The sequence below is a fragment of the Gymnoscopelus braueri genome, assembly GCF_963280865.1.
Source record: "Gymnoscopelus braueri genome assembly, chromosome: 20".
In the NCBI taxonomy this organism is placed as follows: Eukaryota; Metazoa; Chordata; class Actinopteri; order Myctophiformes; family Myctophidae; genus Gymnoscopelus; species Gymnoscopelus braueri.
This window is the reverse complement of record NC_137622.1, coordinates 44,321,140-44,336,280: the sequence shown is the minus strand read 5'-3', so window position 1 is coordinate 44,336,280 and position 15,141 is coordinate 44,321,140. Positions and strand designations below refer to the sequence as shown.

At 53.1% G+C, this 15,141-nt stretch overlaps 1 protein-coding gene across 1 annotated transcript; it reads right to left on the bottom strand.

The window, feature by feature from the left end:
* Positions 1 to 7,901: 7,901 nt before the first annotated feature.
* On the bottom strand, positions 7,902 to 14,240 carry LOC308076382 (transcription initiation factor TFIID subunit 2-like; the record flags this gene model as incomplete). Its single annotated transcript, XM_080416614.1, has 4 exons — positions 7,902 to 8,259; positions 8,371 to 8,570; positions 8,730 to 9,218; positions 9,735 to 14,240. 4 exons carry the CDS (start codon positions 14,238 to 14,240, stop codon positions 7,902 to 7,904), a joined length of 5,553 nt encoding a protein of 1,850 aa, XP_080272740.1.
* Positions 14,241 to 15,141: the final 901 nt, after the last annotated feature.

Genomic DNA, 15,141 nt, shown 5'->3' with positions numbered 1-15,141 from the left:
CCGTGGTGGTAGAGGCTGTGTGGGAGGTAGAGCCGTGGTGGTAGAGGCTGTGGGAGGTAGAGCCGTGGTGGTAGAGGCTGTGGGAGGTAGAGCCGTGGTGGTAGAGGCTGTGAGAGGTAGAGCCGTGGTGGTAGAGGCTGTGGGAGGTAGAGCCGTGGTGGTAGAGGCTGTGTGGGAGGTAGAGCCGTGGTGGTAGAGGCTGTGGGAGGTAGAGCCGTGGTGGTAGAGGCTGTGGGAGGTAGAGCCGTGGTGGTAGAGGCTGTGTGGGAGGTAGAGCCGTGGTGGTAGAGGCTGTGAGAGGTAGAGCCGTGGTGGTAGAGGCTGTATGGGAGGTAGAGCCGTGGTGGTAGAGGCTGTGAGAGGTAGAGCCGTGGTGGTAGAGGCTGTGAGAGGTAGAGCCGCGGTGGTAGAGGCTGTGAGAGGTAGACCCGTGGTGGTAGAGGCTGTGAGAGGTAGAGCCGTGGTGGTAGAGGCTGTGTTGGAGGTAGAGCCGTGGTGGTAGAGGCTGTGGGAGGTAGAGCCGTAGTGGTAGAGGCTGTGGGAGGTAGAGCCGTGGTGGTAGAGGCTGTGGGAGGTAGAGCCGTGGTGGTAGAGGCTGTGTGGGAGGTAGAGCCGTGGTGGTAGAGGCTGTGGGAGGTAGAGCCGTGGTGGTAGAGGCTGTGGGAGGTAGAGCCGTGGTGGTAGAGGCTGTGTGGGAGGTAGAGCCGTGGTGGTAGAGGCTGTGTGAGGTAGAGCCGTGGTGGTAGAGGCTGTGGGAGGTAGAGCCGTGGTGGTAGAGGCTGTGTGAGGTAGAGCCGTGGTGGTAGAGGCTGTGTGAGGTAGAGCCGTGGTGGTAGAGGCTGTGTGGGAGGTAGAGCCGTGGTGGTAGAGGCTGTGGGAGGTAGAGCCGTGGTGGTAGAGGCTGTGGGAGGTAGAGCCGTGGTGGTAGAGGCTGTGTGAGGTAGAGCCGTGGTGGTAGAGGCTGTGTGAGGTAGAGCCGTGGTGGTAGAGGCTGTGTGAGGTAGAGCCGTGGTGGTAGAGGCTGTGGGAGGTAGAGCCGTGGTGGTAGAGGCTGTGGGAGGTAGAGCCGTGGTGGTAGAGGCTGTGTGGGAGGTAGAGCCGTGGTGGTAGAGGCTGTGGGAGGTAGAGCCGTGGTGGTAGAGGCTGTGAGAGGTAGAGCCGTGGTGGTAGAGGCTGTGGGAGGTAGAGCCGTGGTGGTAGAGGCTGTGTGGGAGGTAGAGCCGTGGTGGTAGAGGCTGTGGGAGGTAGAGCCGTGGTGGTAGAGGCTGTGGGAGGTAGAGCCGTGGTGGTAGAGGCTGTGTGGGAGGTAGAGCCGTGGTGGTAGAGGCTGTGAGAGGTAGAGCCGTGGTGGTAGAGGCTGTATGGGAGGTAGAGCCGTGGTGGTAGAGGCTGTGAGAGGTAGAGCCGTGGTGGTAGAGGCTGTGAGAGGTAGAGCCGCGGTGGTAGAGGCTGTGAGAGGTAGACCCGTGGTGGTAGAGGCTGTGAGAGGTAGAGCCGTGGTGGTAGAGGCTGTGTTGGAGGTAGAGCCGTGGTGGTAGAGGCTGTGGGAGGTAGAGCCGTAGTGGTAGAGGCTGTGGGAGGTAGAGCCGTGGTGGTAGAGGCTGTGGGAGGTAGAGCCGTGGTGGTAGAGGCTGTGTGGGAGGTAGAGCCGTGGTGGTAGAGGCTGTGGGAGGTAGAGCCGTGGTGGTAGAGGCTGTGGGAGGTAGAGCCGTGGTGGTAGAGGCTGTGTGGGAGGTAGAGCCGTGGTGGTAGAGGCTGTGGGAGGTAGAGCCGTGGTGGTAGAGGCTGTGTGGGAGGTAGAGCCGTGGTGGTAGAGGCTGTGGGAGGTAGAGCCGTGGTGATAGAGGCTGTGTGGGAGGTAGAGCCGTGGTGGTAGAGGCTGTGTGGGAGGTAGAGCCGTGGTGGTAGAGGCTGTGGGAGGTAGAGCCGTGGTGGTAGAGGCTGTGAGAGGTAGAGCCGTGGTGGTAGAGGCTGTGGGAGGTAGAGCCGTGGTGGTAGAGGCTGTGGGAGGTAGAGCCGTGGTGGTAGAGGCTGTGTGGGAGGTAGAGCCGTGGTGGTAGAGGCTGTGAGAGGTAGAGCCGTGGTGGTAGAGGCTGTGGGAGGTAGAGCCGTGGTGGTAGTGGCTGTGGGAGGTAGAGCCGTGGTGGTAGAGGCTGTGGGAGGTAGAGCCGTGGTGGTAGAGGCTGTGGGAGGTAGAGCCGTGGTGGTAGAGGCTGTGGGAGGTAGAGCCGTGGTGGTAGTGGCTGTGGGAGGTAGAGCCGCGGTGGTAGAGGCTGTGGGAGGTAGAGCCGTGGTGGTAGAGGCTGTGGGAGGTAGAGCCGTGGTGGTAGAGGCTGTGTGGGAGGTAGAGCCGTGGTGGTAGAGGCTGTGGGAGGTAGAGCCGTGGTGGTAGAGGCTGTGGGAGGTAGAGCCGTGGTGGTAGAGGCTGTGGGAGGTAGAGGCTGTGGGAGGTAGAGCCGTGGTGGTAGAGGCTGTGGGAGGTAGAGGCTGTGGGAGGTAGAGCCGTGGTGGTAGAGGCTGTGGGAGGTAGAGGCTGTGGGAGGTAGAGCCGTGGTGGTAGAGGCTGTGTGGGAGGTAGAGCCGTGGTGGTAGAGGCTGTGTGAGGTAGAGCCGTGGTGGTAGAGGCTGTGGGAGGTAGAGCCGTGGTGGTAGAGGCTGTGTGGGAGGTAGAGCCGTGGTGGTAGAGGCTGTGGGAGGTAGAGCCGTGGTGGTAGAGGCTGTGTGGGAGGTAGAGCCGTGGTGGTAGAGGCTGTGAGAGGTAGAGCCGTGGTGGTAGAGGCTGTGTGGGAGGTAGACCCGTGGTGGTAGAGGCTGTGAGAGGTAGAGCCGTGGTGGTAGAGGCTGTGGGAGGTAGAGCCGTGGTGGTAGAGGCTGTGTGGGAGGTAGAGCCGTGGTGGTAGAGGCTGTGTGGGAGGTAGAGCCGTGGTGGTAGAGGCTGTGGGAGGTAGAGCCGTGGTGGTAGAGGCTGTGTGGGAGGTAGAGCCGTGGTGGTAGAGGCTGTGTGGGAGGTAGAGCCGTGGTGGTAGAGGCTGTGGGAGGTAGAGCCGTGGTGGTAGAGGCTGTGTTGGAGGTAGAGCCGTGGTGGTAGAGGCTGTGAGAGGTAGAGCCGTGGTGGTAGAGGCTGTGGGAGGTGGAGCCGTGGTGGTAGAGGCTGTGGGAGGTAGAGCCGTGGTGGTAGAGGCTGTGTGGGAGGTAGAGCCGTGGTGGTAGAGGCTGTGGGAGGTAGAGCCGTGGTGGTAGAGGCTGTGGGAGGTAGAGCCGTGGTGGTAGAGGCTGTGTGGGAGGTAGAGCCGTGGTGGTAGAGGCTGTGGGAGGTAGAGCCGTGGTGGTAGAGGCTGTGGGAGGTAGAGCCGTGGTGGTAGAGGCTGTGTGGGAGGTAGAGCCGTGGTGGTAGAGGCTGTGAGAGGTAGAGCAGTGGTGGTAGAGGCTGTGTGGGAGGTAGAGCCGTGGTGGTAGAGGCTGTGGGAGGTAGAGCCGTGGTGGTAGAGGCTGTGGGAGGTAGAGCCGTGGTGGTAGTGGCTGTGGGAGGTAGAGCCGTGGTGGTAGAGGCTGTGTGGGAGGTATAGCCGTGGTGGTAGAGGCTGTGTGGGAGGTAGAGCCGTGGTGGTAGAGGCTGTGGGAGGTAGAGCCGTGGTGGTAGAGGCTGTGGGAGGTAGAGCCGTGGTGGTAGAGGCTGTGGGAGGTAGAGCCGTGGTGGTAGAGGCTGTGTGGGAGGTAGAGCCGTGGTGGTAGAGGCTGTGTGGGAGGTAGAGCCGTGGTGGTAGAGGCTGTGTGTGAGATAGAGCCGTGGTGGTAGAGGCTGTGGGAGGTAGAGCCGTGGTGGTAGAGGCTGTGGGAGGTAGAGCCGTGGTGGTAGAGGCTGTGGGAGGTAGAGCCGTGGTGGTAGAGGCTGTGGGAGGTAGAGCCGTGGTGGTAGAGGCTGTGGGAGGTAGAGCCGCGGTGTTGAGGCTGTGTGGGAGGTAGAGCCGTGGTGGTAGAGGCTGTGTGGGAGGTAGAGCCGTGGTGGTAGAGGCTGTGTGGGAGGTAGAGCCGCGGTGGTAGAGGCTGTGTGGGAGGTAGAGCCGTGGTGGTAGAGGCTGTGTGGGAGGTAGAGCCGTGGTGGTAGAGGCTGTGGGAGGTAGAGCCGTGGTGGTAGAGGCTGTGAGAGGTAGAGCCGCGGTGGTAGAGGCTGTGTGGGAGGTAGAGCCGTGGTGGTAGAGGCTGTGAGAGGTAGAGCCGCGGTGGTAGAGGCTGTGTGGGAGGTAGAGCCGTGGTGGTAGAGGCTGTGGGAGGTAGAGCCGTGGTGGTAGAGGCTGTGGGAGGTAGAGCCGTGGTGGTAGAGGCTGTGGGAGGTAGAGGCTGTGTGGGAGGTAGAGCCGTGGTGGTAGAGGCTGTGGGAGGTAGAGCCGTGGTGGTAGAGGCTGTGGGAGGTAGAGCCGTGGTGGTAGAGGCTGTGGGAGGTAGAGCCGTGGTGGTAGAGGCTGTGTGGGAGGTAGAGCCGTGGTGGTAGAGGCTGTGTGAGAGGTAGAGCAGTGGTGGTAGAGGCTGTGGGAGGTAGAGCCGTGGTGGTAGAGGCTGTGGGAGGTAGAGCCGTGGTGGTAGAGGCTGTGGGAGGTAGAGCCGTGGTGGTAGAGGCTGTGGGAGGTAGAGCCGCCACACAATAAGGTGTGGTCTGGGGAGCTTTGTGTTTAGACCACCTTTCCTTAACCCTTTAAGACCGGGAACGCAGCTGCGTGTCATTTTTAGATTTCTTTGGGCTATTCAAAAATAGCAGATCTACAAGCTCATATCGCAGCACCGAGTGCCGCACCACGCACGCTTGTAGATCTGCTATTTTAGAAAAAAAATTAAAACGTGAAAATGTGTGCAAATCTTTAAATATATGTATATATTTAAAGATTTGCACACATTTTCACGTTTTCTATTATATATATATATATATATATATATATACTTTGCTTCTGGGGGTCCCTGGAACAAGAACAACATTTTTTGAGATTCACGGACAAATATACATCATATCATTGAGAACCACTGATATTATAGCGGAAAAAAAACTGTTAGGATTCAGAAGCAAAGATTTGAGTTACAAATGTTCACTTTAAAAATAGACACATCTTCACGATTTTTCGAAAATAGCAGATCTACAAGCTCATAGCGCGGCACTCTGTGCCGCGCTATGAGCTTGTAGATCTGCTATTTTTGAAAAGCCAAAGAAATCTATAAATGACACACAGACGCTTTCCCGGTCTTAATGGGTTAATAGCTACATTGATTCTAACCACTGTGTTTGGACGCCTTGTTTCCATGTGATGTTTCAGTGTCGTGAGCTTTTGTTTCCCCCGCATCTCCTCACATCATTATATCACATTATTAAAGGGATAGTTCACCCCCAAAATTACTTTTCTTTCCTATCGATTACTCCTACCCTATGGAGTCTTGAATTCATGGAGATTTTAGTTTTTTGTCGCATTCCTAAGCTAATAATTTGATGAACAGCTGAGTCTCCTTGTGTCTCCTACCAGACACTCCGCTGGTCATCAAATTATTGACTCAGGAATGCGACAACAGCAAAACCATCTCCATGAATTCAAGGCTTCATGGGGTGTGTAATTGATGAAAAAAAAGTATTTTGTGGGGTGAACTACTCCTTTAATGCTGCTCCCATAGATGGTGGAATGTAGTTGTCATCCCCTTCCAGTACATTGATTACATTCTATCGGTTTAATTAATGGAACACCCGATTGATTGATTGATTATTGATTAATTTATAGATTTAAGTACATCAGTAGAACGAGTAAAAAAAAAGCAGCACATGGATGAGACACAACAAAGCCGAGGGCTTGTTTCCATTGTGGTCCATTAAACATTCAACACTCAAAACAACTGGACGAACAACAGTGCAGCAAACACGAAGTAAACATTCAACAGTCAAAAAAACGATGCAGCAAACAACAATGCAAAAGGAAAATGTACAAAATATGCAGTTTTAAAACGGTTCATGATAATGACATTGAAAGGAGGTGAGGGGGGGGGGGGGGGCAGGTTATGACACATGGAAAAATGCCACTCACAAGTAGCCTCGGAAACCCATGCTTTTTTTTTTGTTACAAAAGAAAAAAAGCCTGGGGGAGCCATGCAGGAACGATGGTCTTGAGCCTTGTTATCTCCTAACCAATCAGAGTGCAGAGGGGCGTCGCTCTAAATTTGTTGACGTCAGCGTGCTCCGTGCACAGGCCGGGGGGGGGAGGGGAGGGGAGGCGGGGACATAGATTGGTGAAGCAATAGGAAGCCACGCACAAATCCGGGCGGCTGTGTTTGGATCCGCCTTTCAAGACCATCGATTGAGCTCGTAGCCTCAGGCTACTCACAAGAGACAGAGCAGAGCTGTTTGTAAGGTCACAGGAGCATAGGCATTTGACCTCTGACCTTGCCCCCCCCCAATTTCAAGTGTGTACCTAAGAGCTTCCCCTACACTGGAGAACTCGTTCCACAAGTACACTGCTCCTTTCAGTGTCTTGAAAACCAGACACATCGAGAGCTGGGAAACAATTGTTTTCCCACCCTGAGCTATCCTAGACTAATGTAGTCTGATTATCAGCCTGAAGCTGCGTGGAGCTTCAGGCTGACGTTGGCTCCAGTGTAGGCAATTACAAGGGGGAGGGGATTCGAATTTCCCTAAACCAATCACAAGAGATCCACGGATCCGCCTACATCTGACGTCATCGCACAGCTTCATTTAGCAGATATTCGCTGATTGGCTCGTCGTTAGACCCTACCCCTACCTCCGACTCTCATTGGACAATATATTTTTGTATCGCATAAGTCCTAGGTTCACATTTACAACACCAGACCAAGAGGGGCGGTTCACTCAGAGAGTGGGCGGGGTCTATGGTCTGGAACCAGGCTAAGACACCGCCCACTGGGAAAGACCTAGCCGGTTGAGTGTCTAAATGGAAGTACCGCCGCCCCAAGGAAATGACGTTGACGCTTTACAGATCTGTTTACGTTCTCCGTGAATGAGTCAACAGTCAAGTGTTGTGATTGGTCGAAAAGGATAGTTTCCGGGCGACGGAAGTCCCACCCCATATGAACACTCTCTACATTAGGTTGTGAACAGGCTTTTCTCCTCGGGAGATGAGTAAAGGCTGGGAACGAGGCTACGTTAGCGGACAATTGCAAAAGTGGCAGAGAGGAGTGATGATTGGTTAACGTAGGTTACAATTTCCGGGTAAGCCAATCAGAGACAGAGTTGAGCAGGGCCTTATGGGGAAAATACACACACAAACACCTGCGCACACACACACACATACACACACACACACACACGCGCGCAATGGCAAAGTCTCACAGACAGTGGCAGCTGTGAAATATAACCATTATTTGTGGACATAAAGGACACAAAAAAAAAAGTAAACTGTGTATACCTTGTATTATGTTGTATTGTTCCACTACATTTCATAATGATAATTGCTACAACGATAGAGAGTTGTCTTTTCTCTTACTGTGCCACAGAACAACACAAAAACTTCGAAATTGCGTGCATATGTACGGCGAGTCCCACGGTGGGCGTAACCAGTCGCAACCCGGAAAAACCCGGAAGCAGAGCAGTCCCCACAACAAAATTTACGATTCTGTGCCTATCGGTACATAACTCAAACGGCGCTGAGTAGGCACAGGCGAACGTCACACCGTTCAGGACGGCAACTCGGTCGCCTTAGCTCCCTCGGTGGTCCTTCACGGGGTGACAGTTCGCCTGTGACTGCGCGCCTCCGAAATGGTTTTGTCACAAAGGGAGCGCCGTACATATGCACGCAATTTCGGGGTTTCGAGGCGACTATCCACGGAATGAAGTGCACTCGTTCCGTGCAATGTTACGTATATCTCTGGAGATCGGGTTTCTGTCTAAATGTGTCCCCTAGTCACACAGGGAGGGTGGAGTGCAGAGACATCCCACTGACTTGGTGAGACGTGTTCCCCTGCCTGTCCTCCTTCCTCTTGCTCTCATCGTTCTTGTGCTTCTTGCGTTTGGATTTGTGCCGCTTGTGCTTCTCCTCCTTACACCCCTCCTCCCTGTCCTTTGGCTCGTCCTTGCTCCTCCGACGCTTGTGTTTGTGCCTGTGTCGTTTTTTCTCCTTGTTATACCTGTGTCCACCTATGTCCTCCTTCTCTGTGCCGTCGTGTTTGTGCTTCCGTTTCTCCTTATACGATGTGGCTATTTCTCTGTCCTTCTCCTCCTTCTGCTTGTGGTCATTTTTGTGCTTCTTGTGTTTCTTCTTCCTTACAATATACATCTCGCTGTCCTCCTTAGTCTCGAGAGTGTGCCTGTCTTTCTCCTTACGCCTGTCTCTGTCTTTCTCCCTACGCCTGTCTCTGTCTTTCTCCTTATGCCTGTCTCTGTCTTTGTCCTCCTTCTCCTTGCTCTCGTGCTTGTGTTTTGCCTTCTTCCTTACAGGACACACATCGCTGTCCTCCTTACTCTCACGCTTGCGCTTGTGTTTTTCCTTATTGTCTTTCTCCTCTTTGCTCTCATCAGTGCGTTGTTTGTCTTTCTCCTTAACCCTGTCTCTGCCTTTCTCCTTCTCTTTGCCCTTATGAGTGTGCATGTCTTTCTCCTTCTCTTTGTCCTTATGAGTGTGCATGTCTTTCTCCTTCTCTTTGTCCTTATGAGTGTGCATGTCTTTCTCATTCTCTTTGTCCTTATGAGTGTGCATGTCTTTCTCCTTCTCTTTGCCCTTATGAGTGTGCACGTCCTTCTCCTTCTCTTTGCCCTTATGAGTGTGCACGTCCTTCTCCTTCTCTTTGCCCTTATGAGTGTGCACGTCTTTCTCCTTCTCTTTGTCCTTATGAGTGTGCACGTCCTTCTCCTTCTCTTTGCCCTTATGAGTGTGCACGTCTTTCTCCTTCTCTTTGTCCTTATGAGTGTGCACGTCCTTCTCCTTCTCTTTGCCCTTATGAGTGTGCACGTCTTTCTCCTTCTCTTTGTCCTTATGAGTGTGCACGTCCTTCTCCTTCTCTTTGCCCTTATGAGTGTGCACGTCTTTCTCCTTCTCTTTGCCCTTATGAGTGTGCACGTCTTTCTCCTTCTCTTTGTCCTTATGAGTGTGCACGTCCTTCTCCTTCTCTTTGCCCTTATGAGTGTGCACGTCTTTCTCCTTCTCTTTGCCCTTATGAGTGTGCACGTCCTTCTCCTTCTCTTTGTCCTTATGAGTGTGCACGTCCTTCTCCTTCTCTTTGTCCTTATGAGTGTGCATGTCTTTCTCCTTCTCTTTGTCCTTATGAGTGTGCATGTCTTTCTCCTTCTCTTTGCCCTTATGAGTGTGCATGTCTTTCTCCTTCTCTTTGCTCTTATGAGTGTGCATGTCTTTCTCCTTCTCTTTGTTCTTATGAGTGTGCATGTCTTTCTCCTTCTCTTTGCCCTTATGAGTGTGCATGTCTTTCTCCTTCTCTTTGTCCTTATGAGTGTGCATGTCTTTCTCCTTCTCTTTGTTCTTATGAGTGTGCATGTCTTTCTCCTTCTCTTTGTCCTTATGAGTGTGCATGTCTTTCTCCTTCTCTTTGTCCTTATGAGTGTGCACGTCCTTCTCCTTCTCTTTGCCCTTATGAGTGTGCATGTCTTTCTCCTTCTCTTTGCCCTTATGAGTGTGCACGTCCTTCTCCTTCTCTTTGTCCTTATGAGTGTGCATGTCTTTCTCCTTCTCTTTGTCCTTATGAGTGTGCATGTCTTTCTCCTTCCTGTGTTTATCCTTCTTTACAGTTTGTATCTCGCTGTCCTTCTTGATCTCATGCTTGTCTTTCTCCTTATTCCTGTCTCTGTCTTTCTCCTTCTCCTTGCTCTCATGTTTGTGTTTCTCCTCCTTCACAGTATGCACCTCCCTGTCCGCTTTGCTCTTATGTTTGTGTTTCTCCTCCTTCACAGTTTGCACCTCCCTGTCCGCTTTGCTCTCATGTTTGTGTTTCTCCTCCTTCACAGTTTGCACCTCCCTGTCCGCTTTGCTCTCATGTTTGTGTTTCTCCTCCTTCACAGTTTGCACCTCCCTGTCCACTTTGCTCTCATGTTTGTGTTTCTCCTCCTTCACAGTTTGCACCTCCCTGTCCGCTTTGCTCTCATGTTTGTGTTTCTCCTCCTTCACAGTATGCACCTCCCTGTCCGCTTTTCTCTTATGTTTGTGTTTCTCCTCCTTCACAGTTTGCACCTCCCTGTCCATTTTGCTCTCATGCTTGTGCTTATGTTTATGTTTATATCTATTTTCTCTGCCTTTCTCCTCCTTGCCCTCATTCTCCTTAAACCTGTCTCTGTCTTTGTCCTTCTTGATGTCATGATTGTGCTTCTCCTCCTTTACAGTATACACCTCCCTCTCCTCCTTGCTGTGTTTCTCATTCTTTACAGTATATATCTCGCTGTCCTCCTCCTTGCTCTCATGCTTGCGCTTACGTTTCCTCTTCACAGCGTCCCTCTCTGTGTCCTCCTCCGTTTTATCTTCATGTCTGTCTCTGTCTTTCTCCTTGTCCTTGCTCCTGTGCTTGTGTTTCTCCTCCTTTACAGTATGCACCTCCCTCTCCTCCTTGCTCTCATGTTTGCGCTTACGTTTCTTCTTCATCACAGCGTCCCTCTCTGTGTCCTCCTCTGTGTTCCCGTGCTTGTGTTTGCGTTTCCCCCCGTCATCCCTCTCCCTGTCCTTATCCTTGACCTTTCTCTCATGCTTGTGTTTGTGCTTCTCCACCTTCTCCTTCCTCTTCTCCTTCCTCTTCTCCTTCCTCTTCCTCTTGTGCTCATGGCGGTGGTGGCCGCTGGGGGAAGAGGCCTCTTTGGAGAAGGATGGCACGGGCGTTGCGGGTGTAGAGAGCGCAGGCCGTTCAACCGACGACGGCGGTTCTTTACCCGGTGTGGAGGGTCTCTCTGGCGGGCCGAGGTGATCGGAATCAGAATCGAGATTCTGATCGAACGCTTGGCTGTCAGCTTCCACATCGATGTCTTCCTCTTCCATCGCAGTGAACCTGACCTTGTAGCGTCCTCCTCGGCTCTCGTCCTTGTCTTGTTGCCGTAACACCTGACCTGGCTCTGGAGGACAGTCCAGAGGGGTCTCCGCTTTCCTCTTCAAGTCCCGAGGGGAATGCCGCATGCCGCCGACTCCTGGCGATGAGATTGGGTCTGGCTCCTCGTCCGTTGTGGCGTAACCCGGGCCGGTGCCGTGAATGTCCATACTACCAGGAGGAGTGTCTGTCATGGTATCATTGACCCCCAGCTCAGGCTTGAGCACAGCTTTCTTCTCTTTCGGGTCGAGCTGAACCGGGCCCGGCTCTGGTAAGGGCAGGCAGGAAGGACGCGTCAGGCCAAACAGGGTGTAATAAAGGTTGACAGCGTCACAGCGCAGCCGCCAGTCATGGCAGGTGCCGGAGTTCATGAGCTTCCACAGCTGGTCGACCAGAGCTTCGTTACAGAGAGATGATGAGACCGTTGCCTTGGCGAAAGGCGGGTTCTTGGCCATCATGCCGAGTATTTTGTGTTTGACATAGTGGACCGGGTCGTTCTGGACCATGTCGAGAAGCCACTGCAGCTCCGCCGAACTCCTCTCAACTCTCGTATAGTCCACCAGCGCCTCCAACGCAGCGACACGAACGTCCACAAAGTGTCCGTACTCGGCGTAGGACATGAAAAGCGAGGGGTCGCTGGGAATATGACCGTTCTTCTGAAGCTGACGGATGGCCCTCAAACAGCTGACAGTGATGGTGTTCCTGAAGCTGGGCAGCAGTTTCTCCATATTGAGGAATCTCGTAATCTCCTCCAGGACGAGTCGAACGTCCGCGTTCAGATCGTCCACCGTCCACACTTTGCTATCGACGCCGAAGGCCGGGGTCAGAGAGTTGGTCAATGCGTCGACAAGATCCGCACGGTAGTAGTTGTCAGAAAAGGCATTCTTCCGGTTGTCGTTGTACTTGATCAGGTTGACGATGAAGCTGAGAACTTCTTTGGGACAGAGGTCCTGGACGTCTCTTAACAACGCCATGGCAACTGGCATAGTCTTTTGCAGAAAGTAGCTCTGGAAATTACTAAAGTCGTTGGTTTTGACGATGTTGGGACACATTTTACAGCAGAACATCGTGGTAAACAGGGACTTAAGGGCCGGCGGGCCCTGCCACGTGTCGACCAAGGCGTTTGCTATCTTGGCGAGTCGGTAGCAGGCCTGCATGCGGACCTTGTAGAAGCACTGTTCGTTCTCCAGAACGTCAGTCAGGGCCAGTCTGGAGGCGGGCGTAGGGAACTTCTCCAGCGCCGCAACGGCCTCCTCCTGCGCCACCACGTCCCTCTCGAAGCGGAGCTGGTACTGCCACATGAAGTCGGCCTGCTCGAACTCCACCTTCCTCAGGACGGACATATCTGGGTCGATGCGGATCCACAGCAGGGGGGAGTCTGCATCCATGGCCGAGAGGTCCATGTCCACCTCCTCTCCGTTCATCAGCGGGATCTTCTTCTTCTTGTTGCGTCTGCTCTTGGAGTGACAGGGGATATCGTGTTTGAGGCCGTTCTCCTCGAGCTGGAGCGTGTGGTTGAACGATCCATCAAGCTCCTGCACCGTGACCTTGATGGGACCCACATACTTCTGGGTACCCGACGACGCGTAGTCCTGTCGGATCTCCAGCTCCAGGACGTTCCTCTTCCTGTTGAAGGCGAAGCTGCCAAAGAACTTCACCACAGCGCTCTGGTCGATCCACTGTTTGATGAGCGGGGCGATGTCTTTGCCCGAGACGTTAGAGATCAACTTGAGGAAGCCGTGAGTAGAGACGAGCATCAGGCTCCACGTGTGAGTCTTCTGCTTCTGAGTGGATGCTGTGCCGGCCAGGCTGAGGAGTTTGTTGATGACCTGCAACATGAACTCCATGCTGATGCGGTTCTCGATCAGCCTCATCACCAGGTGAGCCTTGCGTCGGAACATCTTGTAGTACTCCCAGGACAACGTGTGGGGACGCTTGATGGAGAAGTGGAGGTGAGATGGTGTCGGGTTGTTCTTCTCTTTGCCTCCGCTGGAGGTTGGATGCAACAGGACACCTCCCGTCTTCAGTTCGTATTCCACCAGCTTATCCAGCTCCTCTTTGACCCAGTGTCGGTACTCGTTGACTCCGAAGGTCTTCTTCAGGTAGAGTCCGTAGATGTAGCCCGAGATCCCCTCCAGCACCCACTCGTCGGCCCAAGACGTTCTGGAGATGAAACAACCAAAGAACTGCTGCGCCAGGGCCTGGGCCAGACAACGGCGCGTTAGCGGGCTCTGGTCGATGATCGTAGCGCTGTGGAGCAGGTTGGTGCTGAGGATGCTCATGGACGCGTAAGAGGACACCTGCACGTAGGCCTCGTCCACAAACACCGTCTTGAAACAGGCATATGGGTAGCGACACGTCAGGATCTCCTCGTAGAACTCGAAGATGTCGTGGAGGAAAGACATGGAGTGTCTGAGCAGCGGCAGCAGCCGGGGCAGACAGAAATGCGTCACCTCCTTCATGTAGGGGTCCACGAGGATCTGGAAGGGCCCCACGGCCAGCGAGATGTTGGGGGCGGCGGTGGGCACGTCGAGGGCGTAGTGGAAGGTCTTCTTGCTCATGTCCTGGGTGTAGACGGTCTCCAGCAGGTCCCCGCAGGACACGGCCGTCATGGAGGCGTCCACGGTGAACTCCAGCTTCCAGGTGCACAGCTCCGAGAAGGAGTCCACGCAGGGGAACCAGAACCTGGCCCCGGAGTTCTGGTGTCCGAAGGAGAACACGTGAGCCGCTCTGTCGGCCATGCTGCCGCCGTCCTCAGCGTTGGGCACGACGAAGTGGAGACCCCCCATGGGCTGGTCCAGGTGAAAGTCCACGTACACTTTCAACGCCTTCGGATCATCTCGTTGTTTCCAGAGGTCAGACGTCGGGACTTTGATGTCCAGCTCTCCGTGTCCGGCGTCGTCGGGGTCCACAGCGCTCACCGCAGCCGTGTAGGCGGCCGTGAAGTTGTTGAGGTTCCGCTGCTTGGCCTCGTGGCGGCAGACCTCCAGCGTGGGGTCGCTGTAGCTGAACACGGCCTCCAGCTCGTTCACGCGGACCCTGTAGATGCGACACTGCTTGCAGTTGAGCCTGATCCTGGTCAGGTTGACCACGGTGGGCACCACGGTCAGCTCCACATGGCCGGTCACAGACTTCTTCTGGAAGTTGACATTGCTGACGCACACCACCTGCTGGGTCACTTTGAAAGGACGGGGGCTTTCTGATCCTTTGTCCTTCTTCCTGTTCATCTTTCAATCATGCTAGAAAGGGGGGTTTTATGGTTGTTATCTATTGGACGTCAATTCAAACTATGTATAATTTGTATTCATTATTACTGTACAACTGACCCGTTGAGTTGGGATTGTCTTTTGTATTGTCCTGTATTGTTTAATCTGGCAAAGCTGTGTAATTGTTCTGCCTCTTGGCCAGTTTGTAGTTGTCAAAGAGACTGCTGAGTGTCAATGTGATTTTACTAGTTGTTTAATGGTTATATATTACTTATAATAATAAAGCGTGGAGCATATTAAACGTAAATAATTGAACTGCTTAATGTAGAGCTATGAACATAATATAAACAGTAAATAATCCGACACTTCAATCAAACAGTCAATAATCAAAGTGCTTAATTTATTAATTTAGTTTCAGCACCATAGATAATGAACACCTAATATAGATTCCTTGTGTGACGTCAAGCACAACACAAGCCGTTGCCTCACGATGCCGATCTGTGCAGGTGCAGGTTGTGTTCATTCTGTCGGCGAAAGATGTTTAGACGTAAACCTTTTTTCACTGATGAAAATGTCAAAAACGAAGCTATGATGACTAAAACTATGAATACAGGGACAATTTCATCAACAAATAAAAGCCAGAGAATGTTAGTGAGGGACTAGTGGAGAAGAGATCCAGTAGAACTAAGACTAGTGGAGTAGAGATCCAGTAGAACCAAGACTAGTGGAGAAGAGATCCAGTAGAACTAAGACTAGTGGAGAAGAGATCCAGTAGAACTAAGACTAGTGGAGAAGAGATCCAGTAGAACCAAGACTAGTGGAGAAGAGATCCAGTAGAACTAAGACTAGTGGAGAAGAGATCCAGTAGAACTAAGACTAGTGGAGTAGAGATCCAGTAGAACCAAGACTAGTGGAGAAGAGA